The following is a 27726-nucleotide window of genomic DNA, read 5'->3' on the forward strand; positions in this document are numbered from 1 at the left end:
TTCCAAAGGTTTTCCTTGGTTGGGAGAGGAAGAGAAATGAGAGAGGAGACACGAATGACTATTCCAGAGCTACATAAATAATTTCCAGCGTGGGACAGACAGTTGTGAACTTCCTTCCAGGCTCTGTCACACTGGTGTTTACTGGCGGGAGACCAGGCAGAGCAGGTTCTCGCCCCCTGGGATTTCCTGGCTGGTGAAGAGGCCAGGCTGTCTGGAGAGGTGGAGTGCCCTTCAGTGGCTCTCTTTCAACAAGCCCAGCAAGATGTCAGAGCTGCTCTCAGTCTTCCTCCACCTCCTTCTCTTCAAGTTGGTTGCCCCGGTAACCTTTCGCCACCACCGCTATGATGACCTTGTGCGCACGCTATACAAGGTGCACAACGAATGCCCCCAAATCACGCGGGTCTACAGCATCGGGCGCAGCGTGCAGGGGAGACACCTCTACGTGCTGGAGATCAGTGACTACCCTGGATTCCACGAGCCCTGTAAGTCCTGAGCAGCTGCTGGGGTGTGTGGGGCAGGACTCGTTCCTCCGACAAATCCAGTTATTGGGGTCGTTTCTTGGGAGGTCTGAGCAACCCTCCACCTCTATAGTTTACCTCTTTCTCGGCCTGGGCTAAGTGTTTCTCTCTTAGCTCTCAGACTGCCCTTCAGAGCAGCTGCAGGCCCAATTCAGGCGCCAGGTTCTGTTTGCTCAAACCTTCATGGTAAAAGGTGAGTGTTCCTCCCTGCTCAGGTCCCATCCCCCTTCCTTCTCTCCATTTCTCTTTTTTTCACCTTAATATTAGTTCTTTCATGATCTGATGGCTCTGGAGACATAAGCAGAAACAATGAGCTCTTCTCGTTGTGCCAGGAAACTTAGAAGTATTTAGAGATATCTCTTCGGGGAATGACGGTGTGATATCCTAGAGAAAGGTGGAGGCTGTTGTATTAGTTTTATTTACTGGATTCTTTTTGGTTAATTTGTTTCTATTATAAATGCAATCCATGTTTGGATTAAAAGTTAGAAATTAGATAATAAATAATAATAAAACTCACATAATCCCACCACTCACAGACAACCGTTGTTAGCATATTGATGTATAACCTTCCAGACTTTTTTCTATGCATATTTAAACCCCCTCACATAAACACATATAATTGCTTTTATAAATATGGGATCATACTATAGCTGCTCTTTTCATTTCATAGTCTGTTTTCAATAGCATCTGTCTGTAAATGTAGATTTACATCTTCATTTTTTGGCTACATAATATCTCACTGCATGATTGTATTTAACTGTTCCTATATTTTTATTTATTCATTTATTTTTGAGACAGAGTCTCACTCTGTTACCCAGGCTAGAGTGCCGTGGTGTCAGCCTAGCTCACAGCAACCTCAAACTCCTGGAGTCAAGTGATCCTCCTGCCTCAGTCTCCTGAATAGCTGGGACTACAGGCATGCGCCACCATGCCCAGCTAATTTTTTCTATATATTTTTAGTTGGCCAATTAATTTATTTCTATTTTTAGTAGAGACGGGGTCTTTTGCTCTTGCTCAGGCTGGTTTCAAACTCCTGACCTTGAGCGATCTGCCTGCCTTGGCCTCCTAGAGTGCTAGGATTACAGGCGTGAACCATCACACCTGGTCACTGTTCGTGTATTGATGGACCTCTAAGTTGTCCCTACTTTTTCACTGCTTTACTTATAACAACTGAACTGATATTCAAGTTAAGTCAGTTTTGGCCGAGCGCAGTGGCTCACGCCTGTAATCCTAACACTCTGGGAGGCTGAGGTGGGCGGATTGCTCAAGGTCAAGAGTTCCAAGTTAAGTCAGTTTAACCCTCAAATTGTCAACTTCAATCTCTCTTTACCTCTCCACTTTCACACCCCCAACCCTAGCCTAGACTCTTTCACAGCCCACCCAGATTATTGCACTGAATTCCTAACTGGTCTCCTGACTCCTAACTGCCACTCTTTGAACCTTCCATTTGGCACACAGATGCCTGAATAATTTTCCTAAATACTGATATAATCTCACTCTCCTGCTTTAAAAACTTCGCACCCAACGGACTGGCCATGGCAACTTCAGAAAATTACAAAGAGGAGGCTCAAAGAAAGTTATGTGGTTAACGGGAATAATTGCCTTGCATTGAAGCTGCCCTTGCACAGCAAAAAGCCTGCTTCTAATCACATCGTACATCCATTGTGGAAGCTTGCAGATGTTAATGCAGATTATGGGGTTAGCCCCCAACTCCATATCTCCCTTCTTGGTGCTCCTGTACTTTCTAGCATTCAAGGTCATCCTTAAAGCTTTTTCATTTAACTGTAGGCCTCACTGACCCCTCTTTTCTCTGAAGCCCTATAACTTTAGCTGTTCACCCATTCATTCCTTTCATTCATTCATTCCACAAATACTCATCACCTACGCAATATGCAAGCACTTTTGTAGACTCTGGAAGTACAGCAGAGAATAAAACAAAGACCCTGCCCTCATGGGCCTGGATTCTAGTGGGGTAAGACTGCCAATAAATGGACAACTAAGTGAATGCATATTATGTCAGATGGAATAAATACCATAGAGAAAACTAAATTAGGACAACAAAATAGAGATGCCATAGGGAAAACGTGGAGGCCAGGGGCAGGCAGGTCACTGATGAAAGGCTCTCCACTGAGATGGTTTCGGAGCAGAGATCTGAAGGATCAGCATGCTGTGCTGGTGTAGGGGAGGGAAAGATGGCAAGCAGAGGAAAGGGCAAACACAGAGCTCCAGGAGCCGAAACGTGCTTGGCACATGTGAGGAGCAGCAAGGGGCCACGGTGGCTCCAGCAGAGTGAACAATGGGAGAGCCAGAGACAAGGTCAGAGCCATGTGACTGGGGACCCTGGGAACAGTAGATCCTGCAGGGCCCTATAGGCCTTGGTAAAGACCTGGGCTTTTACTTTTGAGTAAAGTGAGAAGCCATTGGAGAGTTTTAAGCAGAAGAGGGATGATCTGACTTAAATTTTTTTTTTTTTTTTTTTTTTTGAGACAGAGTCTCACTTTCTTGCCTAGGCTAGAGTGAGTGCCGTGGCGTCAGCCTAGCTCACAGCAACCTCAAACTCCTGGGCTCAAGCGATCCTCCTGCCTCAGCCTCCCGAGTAGCTGGGACTACAGGCACGAGCCACCATGCCCGGCTGATTTTTTTTTATATTATATATATTAGTTGGCCAATTAATTTCTTTCTATTTTTATGGTAGAGACGGGGTCTCGCTCAGGCTGGTTTTGAACTCCTGACCTTGAGCAATCCGCCCGCCTCGGCCTCCCAGAGTGCTAGGATTACAGGCGTGAGCCACCGCGCCCGGCCTGACTTAAATTTTTAAAAGATCATTTAGAACAGGGGTTAGCAGACTATAGCCCACAGGCCAGCCACCTGTTTTGGTAGATGAAGTTTTATTGGAATGTAGTCGTGCCCATTCACTTTGTTTTGCCTGTAGTTGCTTTCGATGGAAGAGTTGAGTATCTGTGACAGAGACAATATAGCCCACAAAGCATAAGGGATTTACTATCTAGACCTTTACAGAAAAATTTTTGCCAATCCCTGACTCAGGAGAACAGACTTTAATGGGGCTGGGCAGATGCAGAGACAGAAAGTGGAAGATTTACTGCAATAATCCAGGCATGAGGGTGCAGGGGCTTGAACCAAATGATAGCAGTGGTTATTATGAGAAGTGGTTGTATTCTGGATATATTGAAAGTAGTGCCAAAGAATTTGATACCGAACACCTACTAAGTGTGTGACACTGTGCTAGGTTCTATAGGGCAGAGGTTCCCAGACTTTTGGATTTCATAGAGAAGGTTTTTTTTTTTAATTTAATAAGAAAGATTAGAGAAAACAAACATATTTTCCAAATTTTGTTTTACTGAAAAGTATATGCCAGTATATGGCAGTATAACTATCTTCCATCTACCGTCCCCATCCTTTCCTAAAAGAAAGGAAATTTTAAATCCAAGTAAAGTAAGAAAGACATACTCTAAGATTAAAGAAGTACACTAAGATGAAAGAATACGCATTATGGAAAATTGACCACATGATCATTGTGGGTTACAAGCATTCCTTTGGAAAAGATTGCTGTAGGTAGATTAAAATATGTAACAATAGAGTGTGTCCTAAATAAGATTAAAAAGTATATGCATTGCTAACGCCAGGGCCAGTCAAGGAAATAGAACATGTGCAAAGATAGGTGAAAGCTAGGAAGCCGGAAGCAAGCTCACTGCTGGCAAGGAGAACCCAAGATGGCTTCACAGAGTAAATGACATTTGAACTGGGCCTAGAAGTGGGGAGGTGGGATGAAGGGTGGAGAGTCAGAGTTAGGTGGAAAAGAAAACACTTGGCAAGAGCTTTTCTCCTTCCTTTTATTTATTTATTTTCATTATTTTTTTATTTTTTAGCATGACAAATTCCAGGTTATCTCCTTCCTTTTAAAAGGGGGACAAGAATGATTTTCTTTAAGTGATTCCAGAGGCTCTTTTAAGATCCTCAGATCTCACCTCCAGTAGCCAGTTGAGGTGGCAGGAGAGAAGTCCAAGGTGTCAGACACAGTGGCTTCCCTGTTCTGTGCTTTGAGACTTGTCCTCCTCAGATGTGAAGGGCAGATTTTAGTTTCCTAAGGGCCAAGAAAGTTAAGTTTTCCACTGGGATGATTAGCAACTGTTGAGCTATAACCTAGAGCACATGATGATAGCAGGTTTTTGGGAGGAACCATCCTTATCCTGGAAGGTTTGTCTCTGAGAAGCAGCCTGCGCTGTAAACGGATGGAACGTGCCGCCTGGGCGTGGTGCGCATCAGTCATTAGCGAGGCAACCTCAGGTAAGTTACTTAGCCTCCTCTGTTCCTCGAACCCTCACCTCGAGGCTAGTCATGCCCACTTTACAGGTTTCCGTGACGATTAACAGTAATGAACATAAATGCCTAGTACACCGTGGGGGTCCAATAAATAGTACTCACTATTGTGCCTGGCATGAATTTTTGTAACTTTTGTAATTGCAATTGGTTAGGAAGGGGCTCAGGGATCTTTCGAAGACCCAGTGAAATTTTCTTATAGTCTTCAAAAAGGAGGAGAAAGGTCCCTTTGCAAGGTTAGGTGTCAGTGGCACTTCCAAGCTTCCCCATCTTTTCTCTTGCTGCACGTGCATCTCTCGCTTGCAGTGGAACCGGAAGTCAAGTACGTGGGGAACATGCACGGCAACGAGGTGCTGGGCCGCGAGCTGCTGCTGCAGCTGTGCGAGTTCCTGTGCGAGGAGTTCCGCAACGGGAACCGGCGCGTCGCGCGGCTGGTGCAGGACACGCGCATCCACGTCCTGCCGTCCATGAACCCCGACGGCTACGAGGTGGCGGCCGCCAAGGTACTGTCGTCCTGGGGACATATGCCGTGGAGGGAACAGGGCCATCTCAGGAAATAAAGTAAAAGCCAGTAGACAAGATGCTCTCTCTGTCCTACTGTAAATGTAAGTCAAAAATGTATCAAAAATAAAAGATAAAATGGCCGAGAGAGGGGGAAGAATGCCAACAGAAACATAAAAAAGGATGAAGATTGGGGTTCGGTTCTGTGGCACCTTAGGCAATAAATGTGGGCTGTCTCTGAGCCACTGTTCCCGCAACCACTTTCCAGCTGACCTCAGGGTTTTATCGTGAGGATCAATGTGGCGCTGTCTGTGACACACTGTGTAAACTGGAAAATACTAAACAGATGGGATATTGCAAAGGATATTGCAAAATATGCCTCCTTTCTTGAGCTTTCAGCTTCATACCCTAAACACCCTCCTCCCCTCCAGACCACGTTTTCATTTGCATTTGTGGGAGAACAGCTTTCCATGGAATGAAGGCACAAGGGGCTAATTCCAGATTCTTCATACTTTGTCTTATTTCCGTAGGGTTTTTCCTCCACTAGCATAGTATTCAGTCTTTCCATTCTTTATTCCAGAGTTATATTGCAATGGGACAGATAAGAAAAAATGTCTGTGGGCTTTTTACTTTATTTCTTAACATAAATTCAAAATTTCAGCCAGGTGCGGTGGCTCATGCATGTAATCCTAGCACTCTGGGAGGCTGAGGCGGGCGGATTGCTCAAGGTCAGGAGTTTGAAACCAGCTTGAGCAAAAGCGAGACCCCCATCTCTACTTAAAAAAAAATAATAATTAATTAATTGGCCAACCAAAAATATATAGAAAAAATTAGACAGGCATGGTGGCACATGCCTGTAGTCCCAGCTCCTCAGGAGGCTGAAGCAGAAGGATCGCTTGAGCCCAGGAGTTTGAGGTTGCTGTGAGCTAGGCTGGCGCCACGGCACTCTAGCCTGGGCAACAAAGCGAGACCCTCTCTCAAAAAAAAAAAAATTAAATGTACCTAACTTTAAACCAATGGTTCTTCTTTGTGACTGTGTATCAGAATCACAGGTTTTCAAAGAGCAGGAAAATTAGAAAGAGGTGCAGGGCTGAATCCCAGCCTGTCTTCCTTGCTTCTGTTAGCCCTTTCCCGTATTGCAGTGGGGCAGCTGAGAACCAGCTCACTCTTGCCCACATCCTTGGCAATATATGGAGTTTGGGGGAGTGGAGAAAGCCCAGCCCACCCACCCAACCTTAGGACCATCTCTGGGAAGCTGGTCACCTCTACTCACCTGCTGTGCTCTTACTCAGAGGGAGCAGATCTTGAACTGAACCCAATAGAGGACCCATCAAGTTCTCAGACTCCCGGCCGGGCACGGTGGCTCACGCCTATAATCCTAGCACTCTGGGAGGCCGAGGTGGGCGGATCGCTCGAGGTCAGGAGTTTGAAACCAGCCTGAGCAAGACCCCGTCTCTATTATAAATAGAAAGAAATTAATTGGCCAGCTAATATATAGAGAAAAAATTAGCCGGGCATGGTGGCGCATGCCTGTAGTCTCAGCTACTCGGGAGGCTGAGGCAGTAGGATTGCTTAAGCCCAGGAGTTTGAGGTTGCTGTGAGCTAGGCTGATGCCACGGCACTCACTCTAGCCTGGGCAACAAAGTGAGACTCTGTCTCAAAAAAAAAAAAAAAAAAAAGTTCTCAGACTCCCAAAGCTACTTGCCATGCCCAGAAGAAACATGTCTGCATGGCTGTGCAGGGGACACCTGCCTGACCACCAGACTTTAAAGCCACTTGTAGGTAGGCAGAATAATGGCCACTCAAGTATGACCATGTACTAATCTCCAGAACTTATGAATATGATATGTTGTTTGTCCAGAGGAAATTAAAGTTGCAGATGGAGTCAATGTTGCTAATCAGTTGACCTTAAAATATCCTGTATTATTTGGGTGGGTCCAGTGTGATCAATCACAAGGGTTCTTTAAATGTGGAAGAGGGAGGCCAAAGGTCAGAGTTAGTGAGATTTGAAGATGTTACACTGCTGGCTTTGAAAATGGAAGAAAGGACCACAAGCCAAGGAATGTGGATGGCCTCTAGAAGCTGGAAAAATCAGGAAACATATTCCCCTAGAGCCCTTGGAAGGAATACAACCCCATGGACACCTTGCTTTTAGTCCCTGAGACCTGTTTCAGTCTTCTGACCTCCAAAACTATAGGATAATAAACTCGTGCTGTTTTAAGCCACTAAGTTTGTGATAATTTGTTAAAGCAGTAATAGGAAACCAATACATCACCAACCCTATTTATGGGAACCTTCTGTTAGGGGAAGCCCCTTCCTGCCAGCCTAACCATTGCCCAGCACGCCTGGTAAATCAACTGATGAAGCCCGTAGCAGTTAATGTTCAAGAGCTACCTTGATATGAATGAACAGGCAGTGAAAAAAACCTGGAAGCATAAAGAAAGTCATTATGTCACAGAAGTGTATACCGAACTGAGAAATCATATGAATGTTTTCCACTGGAACAGAATTGATATAGACAACTTCAAAGAACTTAAAAAAATGTTTTCAACACAATCTAAAAATAAGATACAAATGGGATGCCATAGAAAAGAAGAAATCTTAGAACAATAATGAATTTGTCAGAAAAAAACATGATCTGCCATGTCTTATTGGTTAGAAAAAAAAAAAAAGAAAAGGAAAAATATGAGAGCAGTAGTACATCTGTGAGTTTTAGCTTCCCAGCATCAATTCATTCACTTCCAGGAGAAGGCAACAATTTGGGCTCTACCCGCTCAGGGCTCCAGTGGACACTATTTCCCTTCTCCAATGCCACACAAAACATTAAATGGGATTTCGATTTTTCATGAGCCCCTTAACATATCTCTATCACTTTATGTATTTAATTTTCATGTATTTATCTGTCTCTCGCCCCATGTATACTATGAATTCCTAGAAGGCTAGAATAATGTCTCATTTATCTCTTTCCACAGTGTCTATCAGAGAGCTTTGAATAGAGAAGGACTTAAGTAAATGCTGGTTGACTAAATGGATGACCGAATGAGTGAAAGAATACATGAGCAAATAAATGATAAAATTTGAAGTATAAGCAGAGAAATTAAGGGATCCAGAAAGTTGATACTGCTCAGAAGAAAGATAAGTAAGGATCCTAAATGTTTTTTAAAAATGGGAGGGGTGGGTTTCCATGGTACAACCACTTTGGAAAACAGGTTAGCAGTTTCTAAAAAAGTTAAACATAGACTTAATTTATGATCCAGCAGCCCTATGTATAAGGGTCTACCCAAAGGAAATGAGACATACGCCCACACAAAGACTTGTATGTGAACGTTTAGAGCAACATTCTTCACAATAGCCAAAACATGGAAACAACCCAAATGTCCACATTGAACAGTGGGTTGAATAGTATCCTCCCCCAGATTCATATTTTCCTGAAACCTGTGCATGTGACCTTATTTGAAAATATGCAGTCATCCCTCAGTATGTTTTGGGGATTGGTTCCAGGACCCTCCATTGATACCAACATCTGTGGATGCTCAAGTGCTTTATATAAAATGGCATAGTATTTGTATATAGCCTATACACATCCTCTCCTGTACTTTAAAACATCTCTGGATTACTTAATATACCTAATACAATGTAAATGCTATGTAAACAGTTGTTATGCTGTATTGTTTAGGGAAGAAGGACAAGAAAAAAATATATATGTTCAATACAGATCCAACCATTGTAAGCCTAACTACATTTTTTGCTCTGCAGTTAGTTGAATCCATGGGTGTGGAACCCATGGATACAAAGGGCCAACTGAGGGATTTTGCAGATTTGATTAAGATGATGTCAAACTGGATTAGGGTGGGCTCTAAATCCATTATGACTGGTGTCTTATTAAAAAAAAGACATTTATAAATGGAGATGCTTATACTGGGGAGAAAGCCATGTGAAAGAGCAGAAATTAGAGTGATGCATCTACAAGCCAAGGAGCACCATGGATTGCCTTCAGCCACCAGAAGCTGAAAGAGACAAAGAGGGGGACTTCAGAGAGCATGGCCCTGCTGACACCTTGATTTCAGACTTCTAGCATCTAGAACTGTGTGAGAATAAATTTCTGTTATTATAAGCCAGCTGGTTTGTGGTAAATGTTACGGCAGCCCTAGGAAACTAACACAGTCCATCAACTGGTAAATGGATAAACAAAAGGTGGTAAATCATATAATGGAACTCTTCAGCAATCAAAAGGAATAAAGTACTGATACATGCTACAACATGGATGAACCTCAAAAACATGCCCAGTGAAAAGAAAAAACACAAAAGAACACATAATGTGTGATCCCACTTACATGACATGTCCAGAAAGGGCAAAGCAATGGAGACAGAAATGACTGCCTGGGGCTGGAGTGAAAAGGAGGAGTGACTGCAAATGGAAATGAGGTTTCTATTTAGGGTGATAAAAATGTTCTAGGCCAGGCGTGGTGGTTCACACCTGTAATCCTAGCACTCCGGGAGGCCGAGGTGGACAGATTGCTCAAGGTCAGGAGTTCAAGACCAGCCTGAGCAAGAGCGAGACCCTGTCTCTACTAAAAATAGAAAGAAATGAATTGGCCAACTAAAAATGTATAGAAAAAATTAGCTGGGCATGGTGGCACATGCCTGTAGCCCCAGCTCCTCAGGAGGCTGAGGCAGAAGGATTGCTTGAGCCCAGGAGTTTGAGGTTGCTGTGAGCTAGGCTGATGCCATGGCACTCTAGCCTAGGCAAGAGAGTGAGACTCTGTCTCAAAAAAAAAAAAGTTCTAAAATTAGATTGTGATGATAGTTATACAACTCTATAAGCACACTAAAATTCTTTAAAGTATAAACTTAAAATGAGTGAATTTTATGGTATATAAGTTATACCTCAGTGAAGCTGTTCATTGGAAAATTGGGGATCCCATTAACCTGAAACAACCCACTCTTGTTAGGGCTTCTCTGGGGATCTCCACCTCCAGCACATGGTCTGCAGGGAAACTTAAGCTGCACCACTGGGACTTTGGATAAGTTAAGTAAGAAAATGCTAAATCATTTGATAGATTAAGCTAATAACTAAAAATAACTATATAATGCTCTTCAAATATAGAATTTAGTCTGAAACCTTCATCTTTCATCTTTTCATTTCCCCCCTAGGGCCCAAACTCATCTGGGTATCTGGTTGGCAGGAACAATGCAAATGGAGTGGACCTGAACCGAAACTTCCCTGACCTCAATACCTACATCTACTACAATGAGAAGTACGGCGGTCCCAACCACCACTTGCCCCTTCCAGACAACTGGAAGAGTCAGGTAGGAGACAAAATTTGCAAACAGAAACAGGTAAATCAGCATCTGGAATTTCTTGCAGAAAGATTGCTAAGGAATCTTCACATCAACTAAATAAGCAAGAATTAAGCATTAACTCTTTTCCATGTTAATCTGTCTAGAGCAATGGTAACTGTATCTTAAGCTTCTTTGTATTTTTTCTTTTCCCAGGGTACAGCCCTCCATGGGGCACATGCTCACTAAAGGTTTATTGTTAGTGGTGATGGTGGCAAAGGAGGTGAAAACAGTATCATTCAGTTGCATGATATTTAACAATTGTTTTTTTTGGAGGCAGGGTCTCACTCTGTCGCTCAGGCTGGAGTGCAGTGGCACGATCGTAGCTCACTGTAACCTTGAACTCCTGGGCGCAAGCAATCCCTACACTTTAGCTTCCTAAGTAGCTAGGACTCCAGACTCATGCCACCATGCCCGACTAATTTTTCAACTTTTTTTAGAGAATAAGTCTAACTATGTTGTCCAGGCTGGTCTCGAACTCCTGGCCTCAAGCAATCCTCTCACCTAAGCCAAAGTGCTGGAATTCTAGGTGTGAGCCACTGTGCCAGCCCAACAAAATTCTTTCATAGCCAGTTCCTCATAGTACTCTGTGGTGAAGACATGAAGGCATCAAGCAGTGTTACCCATCTCTGTTTTATAGCTATTACACTTAAAGATAAAATAATTTAAGTTCACAGAGCTAGTAGTTGATGGAATCAGAATTAAAACTCAGGCCTTCTGATTCTCATTGCAGCGTTTCTTTCTACTACAGTAGGCCATGGACAGAGAACTCTAGCATTCTATAGAGAAGTCTCTCTTACAGGTGATGAACTGTGTGCTCATCAACAGTCAGCTATAGAAGGAGATTCAGCCAGGGGTGTAACTCAGGGTGGGGCACGTGACTGCAGAAAGAGGTTCAGGGCGTCCAGCCCATACAGTTGTTCCTCTTCCCTTCCTATATGACCCTTGACCACTTTGCCATACCCTCCCTTGGCTCCCCTACTCTCTCACAGGACCCCAGCCTCACTCTCCCGGAGGCCCGTAAGGCCACCCTAGGGAACGGGAATGGCTTCATCCTGCGGGTGGGCCTGCTCCTGGGCACAGCTGCTGTCATCCTCGGAGCATCACTGCTACTGCTGGTTTCTACGCTGTGTAGGACGATTCTAAAAGTTCCATTTGTGAATATCTAAACTTAGCGACTGGGGACAAAAAATGTAAAGCAGTGTAAGCCTTTTAATTGGGAGTTTCCTAGACAAAATATTCTGCTTTTTTCCCCTTGAAAATGATGCAAAAGTCATGCTGACATGTTATATTTCTGATAGCAACTGTCCTTTTGCCTCAAGTAAATAATAAATCGAAAATAACTTGGTTCCAAGCAAGCTAATGAGCAGAAAAAAAAAAAAAAAAAAGAAAGAAAATAACTTGGTACTAATCAGCATATCCAGCCCAAAGAATGTTCTGATTTATTCAACTTATTTCTCTAAGTAAAATAAGGTAATCGAGTCAATAACAATTAGGCTCCCATTCAGTCCTATCTCTAAATCATAGAAGAAAAAAGACAAGGAGAAGTCTCTCTTGCCCTTTATGGAACAGCCTCAAGGAAGAGGAACAGTGAGAAGCTGCCGTTGATCTGATAGAGGCTTAGGACATGAAGAAAGGGCTGCTTCAAAGCATCTGAGCCCTGGCCACAGACCAGGACTGGTGCCCTTGCTATTCCATCCATTCCAATTGAGTGAGACTCAACCCTGTTCATCCAGTCCCCCTGGGATGGAAAAGATGGGGCCTTCAGAGCTGACCTTTGGTCCAGGAGGAGCCATTGACACGTTAACCCCACATAATCTCTAAGCATGTCCATCCATTTTTTTTTTTTTTTTTGAGACAGAGTCTCGCTTTGTTGTCCAGGCTAGAGTGAGTGCCGTGGCGTCAGCCTAGCTCACAGCAACCTCAAACTCCTGGGCTCAAGCGATCCTGGTGCCTCAGCCTCCTGAGTAGCTGGGACTACAGGCATGTGCCACCATACCCGGCTAACTTTTTTCTATATATATTAGTTGGCCAATTAATTTCTTTCTATTTTTAGTAGAGGTGGGTCTTGCTCTTGCTCAGGCTGGTTTCAAACTCCTGACCTCGAGTAATCCGCCTGCCTCGGCCTCCCAGAGTGCTAGGATTACAGGCGTGAGCCACCGCGCCCGGCCTGCATGTTCATCCTGAGAGGAGGAAAAATACTGAAGTCTGTAAATTATTTACTCTTTTTTTCTTTTTTTCACCCATCCCCCAACCATGAGACTTTAAATTATTTACTTATTCTGCAAGTCCATGTGGATTCAAGGCTTTCTTTAGAATACTTTCACTCACATGCAAGGCAGAGGGAGGAATTTCACTACTTAGCCGAGACTGGCCCATTTGACGGTATGTCGAACCTACGACATTTGGCTATGACCACAGGAGTGTGTTCCACATGTCAACATTGCAGCAGATGTGTTGGGGAAAAGGGAGGTTGAAAACCATTACTGTAAACCAGCATTTTCCAGAGTTATTTACTGCAGCCCTAAATTTCTGCAGAGATGCCTTATAAGGCACTGGAGCAGTGAGCCAATTGGGAAATCCTTTCCGAGGGACCAGAGAGAGGCCAAGCTGGGGCTCTGAGCTCTCCAATCACGGCACCCCTCTCCCTAGAGAACTTCTCTTTCTCTCTCTCTCAATAGACTTTATTTTTTTAGAGTAGTTTTAGGTTCACCTCAAAACTGCACAAAAAGTGCAGAGAGTTCCTCTATATTCCCTGCCCTCCTTTGCCCACACCACCATCAAGGTCCCGCACCCGATGGTACATTTGTTACCGTCAGTGAACCTACCTGGGCTCATCGTTAACACTCAATGTCGGTAGTTTACGTTGGTGCTTTCTCAGTGTTGTAAGTTCTTTGGGTTTGGGCAAATGTGGTGATGTGTATCCACTATCATAAGAGGAGTTTCACTGCCCTAAATGCTCTGTTTTGACCCATTTTGTATACTGGAATTCCACACAAAGAAGTAATCAAAGGTTCTATACACTCAACTGTTGAAACTATCATTTCAAAGGTCAAAATTTCCCCACCTACACTCGTCATATCTGGTAGGACTCCGTTTTAGTCAGACATGCTGTCCCCGCAGGCCACTTCCTCAAAGACTCATTCCAACGGCCTTTTGGCACCTCCAGCCGCACCTTCGCCACCAGCCTCTCCTCCTCTCCTCCTCGCAGGTGGAGCCCGAGACGCAGGCGGTGATCCAGTGGATGCGCTCCTTCAACTTTGTCCTTTCAGCCAATCTCCACGGAGGGGCGGTGGTGGCCAATTACCCCTACGACAAGTCCCTGGAGCATCGGGTCCGCGGCTTCCGCAGCGCTGCCAACTCCCCCACGCCCGATGACAAGCTTTTCCAGAAGGTATGCAGACTGGCAGGGGACCCGGGGGCTCAGGAGATGAGCTTCATGTCAGTAGCACGGGACCCCGTGAGGACAAGTCCACAAAAATTGAAAACACAGCCTGCTGCGAGCGAGGAGCTTACAGGCTAGTAAATTACATTTTGTTTTGAGTGATAAGCCATAAATTCATGAAAAAGTAAATAAAAAGGAAAGCTTTATAGTATAATTACCACAGTGTAGAAAATACTTAAGCTAATGACAAGCAAGAAATATACCAAAACCATAAGCTGCCTCCATCCAATAAAAAAAAAAAGAAAGAAAAATACCAAAAGACTAATGGCATTAAATGTGAATTTTGGTGGTGTCTAATTTACAATTTTATGAGAATATGTTCATATTAATGAAAATAGGCTAGGCATATGAAAAAGGTTTAAATAATAGTTCAAAATAATAGAATAAAATTAATATATTATTAATTTTATATTAATAATGTAAAAATAGATATTGTATATTTTATAATATAATAAATTATAATTATTATATTATAAAATATACAAGCTAAATTATAAATGTTATTTCATTATATACTAACATATTAATATATATAGTGATATATTAATAATATATTGATATAAACAATTATTATTGATTCATCAATTAATGAACTACATAGAGACTAACAGTAGTTGTTGCTTTGCAAAGCAAGTATATTATATTTTATCCTCCATTAATCTCATTTTGTCCACTATTATAAAATAGTAATGAAGGAGGTTTATAGGGTGGTCCTCTAGCATACACCTGACACCTCCCAACACACAGTACTTTTGCTGGAGAAGTCCTGTCTTACTTGCTCCTTGATTTTTTTTTTACAAAATTTGGGTAGAAAATGGTGCAACTAGAAGGACCTTCTATATCATCTACTGCCATCCCTCACATTGCACAGGAAAAAACTTAGCCCCAAGATAGTGAAAAAATCAGAGTACAGATCTCCTGACTCCAGTCTAACACACACACACACACACAATCTCTCTATCCCTGGTCATATTTTCTTTCACTAATACAAATAACCAGCTGTTTGTACGTAGCAGGGCTTCTTGACTTTACCCAAGTTCTGAGTGGGAGCTTTGCCTAGAAGATGGAAAGACTCGAGGTCATTTTCTGCCTGCTCTTCCTTTAGCTGGCCAAGGTCTACTCCTATGCACACGGATGGATGCACCAGGGCTGGAACTGTGGGGATTACTTCCCAGATGGCATCACCAATGGGGCTTCCTGGTATTCTCTCAGCAAGGGTAAGGACAGTCCTGGGGCTGCTCAAGCTGACGTAGAATAGTGCTCATTTCTCCTAAATCCCCAATTTTCTCAGAGAAATGGTGGAACACTATAGAATTCTGTACTGAAGTAGAGTAGAGATTCAGGTTGGCATTTAATGTCTTTTTGTGATTGTTTGAAACTAAGATAGAGACGCCTTGTGGTCCTGTGAAACTGGTGGTTTACACAATAGATCAGGGCACAGGAGGAAAACAATGTAGCCAAGCAGTTCAGGGTGTGAGATCTGAGAGTAAATTGGGTTGAAACCTGACTTGCCCACTTGCCAGTCATGTGGCTTCAGGGAAATTACTTAACCTCTCTGTGCTTTGATTTCTTCGTCTGTAGGTCAGAATAAAGTACCTTTTCAAGTCACTAAAAAAGGGGAAAAAGAATAGTAGTACTTACCTCATAATTTTGATGTAAGTATTACATAAAATACTATACATAAAGTATATAGAAATCCTTGGGTTATAAATGTTAGGTTTTTTAAAAGTAGTACAGAAGTATGCTCCACATAGGAACAGATGAGCAGAGGGGCTGGGCTGGGCACAACAGGCTCCCCAGAGATGTGCTGTCTGTAGCCTGACTGCCCATCCCTCGTAGTAAGCAAGAGTTTGCCGTGGATGTTGAGTCTTGTGGCATTAAGAATGTAGCCTCAAAGAGCAGAAACCTCCAGCAAGAGGCTTCTCCCTCTAGTCCCTGGGCCTTCACCATGACCACGGGTCAAGGCAGGACCTTTGTTTGTGAACCTTCAATGGACAGGGAACCTAAGGTGAGAGAAGAGACTGAAGCAGGAAGCCAGGTTCTCTTAGGAATCGCCGTCTAGCATCTGTCTTTCCCCATCCTCTCAAATCTGACCTGGCCATGGCCCAGGTAGCAGATTGGTGAGAGCTGAGTTGGTGGTTGGCCTGTGGAGAGTGGACAGGAACAAGCTAAGGAGTCACCAGGTGTTGGAAATGTAGGTTTGTTGTGGCCAAAAATCATTTGAACACAAGGCAAGAAGATTTTGTTGAACTTTCCCTTTTTTAGTTTGTATAATGTTAGGAAAGCAATAGATTTTTTTGTCCACCAAATTGAAAATATCAAATATACTTTTTCAAGTTATAATTCTTTTTTCCTCTCTCCTTCCTTTCCCTCCCATCCCCTGAGGCAGCCTGGCCGATGCCTCCACCGAGAATCATTGCCCTAAATTAAACTGGTACAGTCCCAAGGCCATTGAACCAAGCAAAATGATTGTTCCAACAATGCGGTCTCTTGACCAGCATCATCAGCATCACCTGGGAACTTATTAGAACGTACATTTGGGGCCCTACCTGATACCTACTAAATCAGAAACTCTGGGGATAAGACCCAGAAATCTGTATTTTAATGGAAGGCTCAGCCTTCCAGATAATTCTAATGCAGGGAGAGAACCACTATAACAGGCTGTAGTTATAGTTCTCCACCTTCCCCTTTTCTTTCTGTATCAGCTGCTTGACTCATCAGCTTAAAGACAACTGAAAGTTAATGAAATGGATAATTGTTTTCAATTTTTATTGTGGTAAAAATACACATAAAAGATAGCCATCTTAACCATTTTAAGTGTGTGGTTCAGTGTTATTTTTAATACATTTGTAATGTTGTGCAACCATCACCACCATCCATCTCCATAACTCTTTTCATCTTGAAAACCTGAAACTATATACCGACTAAATAATAACTCTCCATTCCTTTCTCCCCCCATCCCCTGGCAACCACCATTCTATCTTCTGTCTTTATGATATTGACTGCTGTAAGTATCTCATAAAAGTGGAATAACACAGTATTTGTCTTTTCGTGAATGGCTTATTTCATTTAGGATAAGGTCTTCAAGGTTTATCCGTGTTGTAGCATGTGTCAGAATTTCCTTCTTTGTTAAGGATGAATAATATTCCCTTGTGTGTATATACCACATTTGTTTATACATTCGCCTGCCAATGGGCACAGGTTGTTTCCACTTTTTGGCTATTGTAAATAATGCTGCTATGAACATGGCTATGCAAATATCTCTTTGAGACCCTGCTTTCAGTTTTTTGGATATATACCCAAAAGTGGTATTGCTAGATCCTGTGGTAATTCTGTTTTTAACTTTTTGAGAAACTGCCATGCAATTTTCCATAGCAGCTGCACTATTTTACATTCCCACCAACAGAGCACAAGAGCTCCAATTTCTCCATCCTCACAAATACTTGCTAATTTCTGGGGTTTTTTGATAGGAGCTATCCTGATGGATGTGAGGTGCTATCACATTGTGGTTTTGATTTGCATTTTGCTAGTGATGCTGAGCATCTTTTCATGTGCTTGCTGGCCATTTGTATATCTTCTTGGAGAAATGTCTATTCAGATCCTTTGCCCTGTTTTTAAATAAAGTTGTTTTCTCATTGTTGTTGAGTTTTAGAAGTTCTCTCTATATATTCTGGATATTAACCCCTTATCAGACATGATTCACAACTATTTTCTCCCATTTTGCCATTTTTCCCATTTCTCACCTTTTTATTCTGTTGATGTGGCTTTTTTTTTTTTTTTTTAGACAGATTCTCACTGTGTCACCCTAGGTAGAGTACAGTGGCATCATCGTAGCTCACTGCAACCTCCAACTCCTGGGCTCAAGCATTTCTCCTGCCTTAGCCTTCTAAGTAGGCGGGACTATAGGCACACGCCACGATGCCCTGCTAATTTTTCTATTTTTAGTAGAGATGGGGTCTCAAACTCCTGAACTCAATCAATGTTCCTGCCTTGCCTTCCCAGAGTGCTAGGATTATAGGGGTGAGTGACCATGCCTGGCTGATGTGGCCTCTTGATGCACAGAATTTTTCAATTTACATGAAGTCCAATCCGCTATATTTTCTTTTGTTGCCTGTGCCTTTGGTATCATATTCAAGAAGTAATTGCCAAATCTGATGCAATGAGCTTTTTTTTCTTCTAAGATTTTTATAGTTTTGGGTCTTTAGGTCTCTGATCCATCTTGAGTTAAGTTTTGTATATGGTGTTAGATAACGATCCAATTTGATTCAATTCCCATTTGGATAGCCAGTTTTCCCAGCACTATTTGTTGAAAACACTGTCTTTTCCCCATTGATTGGTCTTGGCACCTTTGTCAAAAGTCATTTGATCATATATGACCATATATCACCATAAGAGTTTCTGGGCTCTTTTCTGTTCCACCAATCCATATGTCTGTCTTTATTCAGTACCACAGTGTTTTCATGACTATAGTTTTGTAGTAAGTTTTGAAATCGGGACGTGTGAGTCCTCTAGCTTTGTTCTTTTTCAAGACTATTTTGGATATTTGGGGTCCCTTGAAATTCCACATGAGTTTTCTGTTTCTACAAAAAGTCATTGTTTTTTTTTTAAGAGATAGAGTGACTGTCACTCAGGCTGGAGCGCAGTGGCCCAATCATAGCTCACTGTAACCTCGATGGGCTCAAGTGATCCTCCTGCTTCAGTCTCCCAAGTAGCTGTGACTACAGATGCATGTCACTACAACCAGCTAATTTTTAAATTTTTTATAGAGAAAGGGTCTCACTATGTTGCCTAGGCTTGTCTCAAACTCTTGGCCTCAAGTGATTCTTGCACCTCAGGCTCCCAAATTGCTGGAATTATAGGCGTGAGCACCGAACCTTGGTATTTTAATAGCGATTGCATTGAATCTGTGTATCACCTTGGGTAGTGTAGACATATATAAATGGATAATTTTTAACCCAAATGAATTTATAATGTAAACATGATCCTAATAATCAGAAACATATTAGAAAGTAATTGATTCAGGCTGGGTACAATGGCTCATGCCTATAAACCTAGCACTCTGGGAGGCTGAGGCTTAAGGGTTGCTTGAGGGCAGGAGTTCGAGACCAGCCTGAGCAAGAACGAGACGCCATCTCTACAAAAAGTAGAAAAAATTAGCCAGGCATGGTGGCATGCTCCTGTAATCCCAGCTACTCAGGAGGCTGAGGCAAGAGGATAGCTTGAGCCCAGGAGCTTGAGGTTGCAGTGAGATGTGATGATACCTCTGCACTCTAGCCCAGGCAACAGAGTGAGATTGTGTCAAAAAAAAAAAAAAGTAATTGATTCAACTGAATAATTGAATGATATAGAAGATCAGAGCAGGCGAGGTTTGGTGGAGAAAAAAATAAAATATGGCTGGCTGCCTTCTGCTTTGTCAAGAATTTATTTTTCTGGGATAACTATTTTCAGATTAATGTTGTGTTCTCAGGTAGGAGGAGGGATGTGAAAGCAAGGTATTCATCTCCTCTCTAACCTCCCAGGTCTGAAGAGCATTGTAGTTCAAAGGGAAAATCTATTCTCTTGAAAGCAGTACATGTACGTAGTCTACTATTAAGGCATAGCTGATAAGCAGACTTTGGAAATGATAAAAGGAACAAGGAGTGAAATTAAATCATGAAATGGAAAAAAACGTAGAAGATGGAGATGGGAAAATGGGCATTTATGAAGAGAGAAAACTGGAAAGAGAGAAAGGCATGTGAACTGGGAACTTGGGGAAAGGTTTACTGGAGGAGAGAATTAAATGAGGTCAAGTGATATAAGAGAAGGTGATAGGGGGTGGAGAATTTGTGATTAAAGAGAGATGAGATGGGGCATTTGGGCAAGAGCCTGGTGATACAATCTGCCACTACCCCCTTTCCCCTAGGAATGCAAGACTTTAATTATCTCCATACCAACTGCTTTGAGATCACACTGGAACTGAGTTGCAACAAGTTTCCCGGCCAAGAGGAATTACAGCGGGAGTGGCTGGGTAACCGGGAAGCCCTAATCCAATTCTTGGAACAGGTAAAATCATATTTTTTAACTTAATCGTATTTTTTAACCTTTTACAAAAAGAGAAGTGTTTTCTAATGGCAGAGAAAGTGTTTTATGTGGCTCAGACCTGACTTTGACTCTGACTCAGTGCAATAGATCTGGGCTTCTTCTACCAATGAGATTTATTCATTCAACATTATTGAGCACAACTATCTGTCAGAAACTGTACTACAATGCTGGGAGTTATGAGTAAACAAACAAATATCCATCCATGTGGAACTTACATTTGAGTAAGGAGAGACAGACAATACACAAAATAATAAAGTACAATTTATAACATGTTAAAGGACAAATGCTATGAAGAAACTCTTACAGAGAAGGTGACATTTAAACAAAGATTTCAAGGAGGAGAGGGAGAGAACTATGCAGCTATCTGGGGGGGGTGGGGGGAGAGAGCATTCCCTGAAAGAGACACACAGCAAATGTAAAGCCAGCAATAAGCACATGAAAAGATGCTCAGCATCACTAATCATTAGGGAAATGCAAGTCAAAACCACAATGAAATCCACCTCACATCCATCTGGATGGCTGCTATCAAAAACCCCAGGAATTAGTAAGTGTTAGTGAAGATGGAGAAATTAGAACCCTTGTGCACTGTTGGTAGGAATGTAAAATGGAGAAGCTGCTATGGAAAACAGTATGGCAGTTTCTCAAAAAATTAAAAATATAGTTACCATAGGATCCAGCAATACCACTTTGGGTATATATCCAAGAGAACCAAAAGTAGGGTCTCAAAGAGATATTCCATGTTCATAGCAGCATTATTTACAATAGCCAAAAAGTGGAAGCAACCAGTGTCCATTGGCAGATGAATGTATAAACAAAATGTGGTATATACACACAAGGGAATATTATTCATCCTTAACAAAGAAGGAAATTCTGACACATGCTATACGATGCATAAACCTTAAGGACATGTGCTGAGTGAAATAAGCCACTTACAAAAAGACAAATACTATATGATTCCACTTATATGAGGCTAGTAGAGTAATCAAATTCATAGAGACAGAAAGTAGAATGGTGGTTGCCAGGGGCAGGGGAGAGGAGGAAATGGAGAGTTATTGTTTAATGTTTATAGGGTTTCAGGTTTTCAAGATGAAAACAGTGATGGAGATGGATGGTGGTAATGGTTGCACATTACAAATGTATTTAATAACACTGTACCATACACTTAAAATGGTAAATTTTATGTTGTGTGTATTTTAATTTTAAAAAATACAAAGCCAAGACACCACTGTGGCTGGAATAATCTCAGAAGTAAGGGAGAGAGAGAGTAGTAGGAGAGGACATCAGCGAGCCAATATGTAGCTTTACAGACAGATCATCACAGGAACTTTAGCTTTTGCTCTGAGTGAATTGGGTATTGAGTAGAATGGTGCCATATTTGACTCAGGCGTTAGCAGGATCACTCTGGCTGCTCTACTGAGAAAAGATTATTGGAGTGGGAGGAGGGGCAAAGAGACCAGTTAAGGGGTCAATCCATGATCTTGTGAAGACCAAATGCAAGAACATAGGAGACAGGGCTTCGAGACTCAAAACCAGTGTATGAATGTGCTATGATCATAACTGTATGCTATAAACTTTTTCCTACAGGTTCACCATGGCATCAAGGGAATGGTGCTTGATGAAAATTATAATAATCTTGCAGGGGCTGTCATTTCTGTCAGTGGGATTAACCATGATGTCACTTCAGGTCAGTGGCTGCTACTTAGGGGGTGGGAAGAAATCTTTCACTACTTCCTTCTTCAGCATAATCAGGGGGGCAATTTTTAGGCCAGTAAGACTAGCAGGATATCAGGGACACTGGGGATGGGGGATTGGAGGCAAGAAGGGTAATAGAAGGGGAGAGTAAATTAGGAGGCTAGATCAAACAACCAAGTTATTTAAATGGAAAATCTTTCTCTTCTGAAGCAAGCAATCCTGAGAGGCAAGAACCAGGAAAAAAACCAATGTAAATGTAGCTTCTCATCAGCCTTAAGGAGTCACTATTGCATACAACTTTTCTAGGGGTATTTTCTCAGCTTGAGGCTATTAATAGTTCACATATTGCTATGAAATGGGGTAGAAAGAGGACTGTAAAATTGATGTTTAGCCTTGTCCCTGACTCAGGCATTTTGCTACACCCCCACTGGGGAAAAGTTAGCAAGATTCTTTCTATTAATATCATCTTACTGCAGTGCAAGATTGATGGTGGAGGCAGATCTTCTTGGAGCTACCTGGAACTGCCTAGAAGGGTACAGAATTATCTCATGGCAGAACGGTGTTGCAAACTGACCAAGCTCAATTTAATCATCCACAACTCTTAGGAGTTTTTGTTTGTTTTGTTTTTAATGTCTAACAGTAGCTACCAATGGTTAGGGGGAGGTGAGATTTGCCTAACTCCCCACAACCTCAGTACCAGCAAGGCTCAACCAAATTTGACTACACAAGCGTTTATTACCAAGCAGGCATCTTACAGTTCATGCAATGTGTTTAAGCTGGAAGAACTCTCAGCTTTCTGTTCTTTGAAGAGATCTGAATGCATCTTACGTGAAAGATTCCTTCAAGGCAAAGGCAACATTCTAAAGGCTGAGTTCTGTAACCTCACAGCCATCAGACAGAATTCTCCAGCCCAACGGCTAGACCCAGGACTGTATAGGATCAAACCTTAGGCACCATCCCTAGAGAGCACAGGCTTCTGAACTTGCTAGATTGTACGCTGTTCAAGGAAAGGTGAGGAATGTCTCCAAAACATCCTAGCCAGGCAACATATATTGAACACCACTATTCATTTCACCAATAAGTGCCCACTTCCACAGCCCATTATGCTAAATCAACAAACTGCTCATTTCATCAGTGAAAAAACCCATTGCTAATATTCATTATGTTATTTAGCAAAGCATAGAGATAAAGATGGATGAACCCCTCATAGCTGCATCTGGAGTGGGGCCTTTTTGATACAACACTGGCTACCCATTCCTTGGTGTGCACTCCTAGTTAAGAAAATGACATCTCCTGGTATATAGCTTAAATCATCCAAAATATGCATAGTAACACCCCACCTTTGCTGAAGTGCTTTAAAACAATTACAGACATTTATTAGGGGACAGAAAAAAGACTTCCACATTATTGCCTGTCTGGTTCTTTATTGAATTTATTATTTCAATTATTCATTGCTATATACTTAAATTCTAAAGGCACTGTCATGACTGATTCTACAGGGATGGAAAGTCATTAGCCAAAATACTAAACCCCTGTCATGGAAAAACAAGTTTCTTTTGAATTTTATTTTCCCTTGGCATATTTTTGAAGGTGGTAGAAGAAATATTAAAAATAGGATTCTCAGGCCAGGCACAGTGGCTCATGCCTGTAATCCTAGCACTTTGGGAGGCCAAGGTAGAAGGATTGCTTGGGGTCTGGAGTTCAAGACAAGCCCAGGCAATAGCCAGACTCCATCTCTACAAAAAAATTAAAAAATTAGCTGGGCATGGTGGCACGTGCCTGTAGTCCCAGCTACTGAGGGACTGAGGCAATAGGATCACTTGAGCCCAGGAGTTTGAGGCTGCAGTGAGCTATGATGACACCACTGCACTCTAGCCTGGGCAACAGAGCAAGACTCTGTCTCAAAAAACTAAAAATAGGATTCTCAGGACCAGATCATCTAGTCCAGCCTTCCCACTGGATATAGGAGTACACACACACAGCACCACTAACAGCTGTTTACCCAACGCAAGGCCTCTATGTCCCTTAGTGCGGATTGTGCACTGCACAACTGTGTAGCTTTTCCAGAGCCCCTGACTCAGTCGGTCTCTGCTTGAGTGCTCATAATTTCATAAAGCAGTCCGTTTCTTTTTTTTTTACAGCAATGTTTATCACAATAGTTTTTACTTCTGTCTAGCAAAATATGCTTCCCTGCAACTTAAACCCATAGCTCTCATTCTTATTTCTTTAGATAGACATTATTTCTTCATAGTGGCCTTTCAAACATCAAAACAGAGATCTCATGTAGTATATCAGGCAGAACACTCACAGATCTTTCAACCTTTCTTCTCTCCTAGTGATCCTTTACTGGATGTGAGTTTGCATTAAAATACAGGGTCTAGAATTAAACCCAATACTTTCAGTGCACTGCCCAGTAAAACCCTTACTTCCTAGGAACTGAGGCCTATAATTCTATTAAAATGGCCTACAAATGACTTAGATATTTTCCAGTTTCATTACACTATTAAGAAAAACCAAGGTTGTGGTCAGCTAAAACTCCCAGATCATTTTTAAAATCAAGTTTCCATTTGGGGCAAGTTTTAAGTTACAAAGCTGAGTTAAAAATCCCTGTGACTTTTAGGTGACCACGGTGATTACTTCCGGCTGCTGCTTCCAGGTACCTACATTGTCACTGCCACAGCACCTGGGTTTGACCCAGAGACAGTGAGTGTGACCGTGGGTCCTGGGGAACCAATACTGGTGAGTGAGGCTGAGCATTGCAGAGCACTGTGACGATCTCTTATATGACGTCTTAAACAACTGCTTGCATACTTCTAATCTTTGCCTGGCTTACCCTTCGACTATTTTATTTAAAAAAAATCATTGCTTTCATATCCTAATTTTTCTTCTGTCACTCTCCTATTATATCCTTCCCCACTGCCTTTTGGCTTTTTCTCTTTCTCCTGTTTAACATAGTGTAGTGATTTAAAGCACTGTCTAGTTCTAAATCCAGCTCGTTTGCCCACAGACATTGGACAAATTACCTAATCTCTCTCATCCTTGGTTTCTTCCGCTGTAAATTGGTGATAACTGTGCCTCCTTCACAAGAGGTTGAAATCATAAGGTGTACATGAAGCATTTAGTACAATGACTGCCACATAGAAAGCATTCAACAAATGTTAGTTTATAAATCCCAGAGACCTTGCCCAGATACATGGGCTCAGTTCCCACGGCTTGCACTCTTCTGTGCCATCAGCAAGAGCAGCCACCAGGGGGCGCTTTGCCACCCCTTCTGGCGCCCAGTGTGCCTGGACAGCCTTGCTGTCTGCTCCTCTCCGGGGTTTTCTTTTAAAGATGGAATGAGAAGCAAAGAACTTTAATTTACAGCCTGGACCTTTTCAGTTTGGGTCATATTAGGTTGGGAACCCAAAGATAAAGGGGCTCAGATACTATGGACATAATCCTCAGATTTCTCAAAGGAGAACAAAATAATGAGGCAGTCTATTTAATGAGCATCTGCAGACCTTATTTCCCACAAGTAAGCTCTTTCCTAGGGCCTCTCCACTCTGTCTACTTCCTTCTCTACACAATCCTTAAAGCTAATGTACAATGCAGTCAAGTCATATGGCTTGTCTTTTTAAATATGGTAATAGGTACTACTTATTGAATAACCATTATGTATCAGACACTATATGAGAGCTTTCTAGAATTATATCATTTAACCTTCACAACAGCCCTGTAAGTATCCCCATTTGTGGCTGCAGAAACTGAAATTTAGAGATGAGAAACTTGTACAGTGTCACTCAGTGAGTGGTGGCAGCCAGGATTTGAACCTGTGTCAGGCTCTCGGGCTGCCTCCTTAGCCAGGGTGTTGCAGGGCCTCATGCTCAGCTTACAGCCCATGTTCATAATTCCTTATTTTAACACAAGGATCAGGGTAAAGAGTTATTTTTTAAGTCCTTTGAAAATTCCTTTGAAATTTCTAGATGGTTCCTGCTCCCCCTCCCCCAGTTCCTCTACACCCAACTCCTGAATGTTATAAATTACTTCTACTTGCAGATGCAGAAAGCAAAAAATAAATCTTCCATTGTAGCCTGTTAGCTGATCCCAATTTTCCAATTGAGGTATCCTGTTCCCCTATTTGCTTGTTATATCCTAAAATCAAATGACCGGTAAGAAGCTGTATACATAAGTCTTGCATTACAAGCATGTCTAGTCCATGCCAAATTCAATCAACTGCACATCCTCCTGAGTAACAAAGACACTCTGTTTCAAAGAATTTTATCTCCTTTTTCATATATCCTTTAAATAAATTAACGTAACCCATCATTATGTCAAATATAACTCAGAGGGGAAATATCTGTTATTTGGATACAATTCCCAGATACAGTAACAACTAAGAATCTGTTTATGGATCACAGAGGAGTCTAGGTCCTTCCCATTCTAAAGCAGGTATCCATCTGGCTTGGGAAGGAAAAAAGAAAACAGGATTGTTTACTATAGGGTTTTCATGTTACAATTAAGGTGCTTTACAATATCTCCCAGGGCCCAGTGTTCTCTTTGCTTTCCCCATGGCCTTCTAGATGCTGCTGCTCCTTCCATTTTCCTCTGTCCTTGTCTCATTTTGTTGTCTGTCTTCTTTCTCTCTGTCTTTTTTTCCTTTCCTAGGTTCCTACATTACTAAATAGGAAATAGGAAACGACACGGTGCAGTTGCCTCTGATTCTCCCCTGCCTGCTTTGGGGAACTAGCAGAAAAACTAGCTGTTGGCTTTTTGTGGAAGGGGCAGGAAACAACCCCACAGAGAGGCCTCTCAGGCAGCGGCATGATTTCTAACTCCCAGCTACTCCAGCTGCTCCAAGGGCGGGGAGAGCCAGGGCTGCCCCAGGGGAGTGAGGTTAGGCCTCTGCTGCTCCCTCTCCTTTCTCTGCCAGGACGGCCCTGCAGCTCCTCCACGCCCAGAATATCCCAGTCAAGCATCCTTCCATCTGCATGCCATGGCCCGAAGGGAGGAAGTTGCAATGCAGAATGGAAAGGATTCATTAGGGAGAGGCCAGTCAGAGAGAGAGACAGACAGACAGACACAGAGAGAAAGCATTAATGCACGTGGAAATTTAGAGTTTGAGTTTGAATCCATACTATATCATCTCTGCTATCTATATTGCCAAACAATTATGGCAGAAGGTTTGGTTCTGAAGGGCTGAGACACCCATTGACATGCCTGAACACGGCACCTGGGAGTCACCCTGGCAGCATAAAGGGGTCATTACAGCACCATCAATCACAGCTCTTGTCCTAAGCAGTAATATTGGTGAAATCTTGATGTGTACATATATAACTTTTTTCAAATACATATAAAATTAACGTAGATTAAGTTCATCCAGCTGCACCCCTTGTATCACCGGTAGTCAGTCGAGTACTAATTTGGGGGGGAGTATTAGCCAGTCTATATGACACCACTGGCACTGCTCTGGGTCATTGCTGTAATAATTCTCCCTAGTTTCCTGCCGTTGGATCCCAGAACTGTGGTGAAAGAGGGGCCAAACTGGTCTCCTAGCTTCTGCTTTTTCCCTCCCAGGTTAACTTCCACCTCAAGAGGAGCATGGCTCAAGCAAGCCCTGTGAAGAGAGCACCCAGCGGGGGACGTAGGGTCAGAGTGAAGGTGCAGCCCAGGGGTGCCAGAAAGAAAGAAATGGAGGTGAAGCAGCCCCGCAGAGGCCCTGCCTGAACCCCGCTGTGCCGGGCAGCCCTCGCTCCTGCTCTCAGGTCCGGTGGAGCATTCTATCTATTTTATTATCTGGGACATATTTAAATATAAACATATTCAGAACAA

General features: G+C 42.5%; 1 protein-coding gene across 2 annotated transcripts; it reads left to right on the forward strand.

The window, feature by feature from the left end:
* On the forward strand, positions 1–27726 carry CPN1 (carboxypeptidase N subunit 1). Of its 2 annotated transcripts, XM_012768386.2 has the most exons (9): positions 2–482; positions 5163–5359; positions 10512–10667; positions 13909–14091; positions 15248–15359; positions 20045–20184; positions 21808–21907; positions 24536–24654; positions 27472–27726. In XM_012768386.2, exons 1-9 carry the CDS (start codon positions 263–265, stop codon positions 27619–27621), a joined length of 1377 nt encoding a protein of 458 aa, XP_012623840.1. In that variant the 5' UTR covers positions 2–262; the 3' UTR covers positions 27622–27726. The 2 variants fall into 2 exon arrangements, with proteins under 2 accessions (XP_075865976.1, XP_012623840.1); XM_076009861.1 differs by lacking the exon at positions 24536–24654 and having other exon boundaries at positions 1–482; positions 27472–27569.

The sequence above is a fragment of the Microcebus murinus genome, chromosome 14 (genome assembly GCF_040939455.1).
Source record: "Microcebus murinus isolate Inina chromosome 14, M.murinus_Inina_mat1.0, whole genome shotgun sequence".
NCBI classification, from domain to species: Eukaryota; Metazoa; Chordata; class Mammalia; order Primates; family Cheirogaleidae; genus Microcebus; species Microcebus murinus.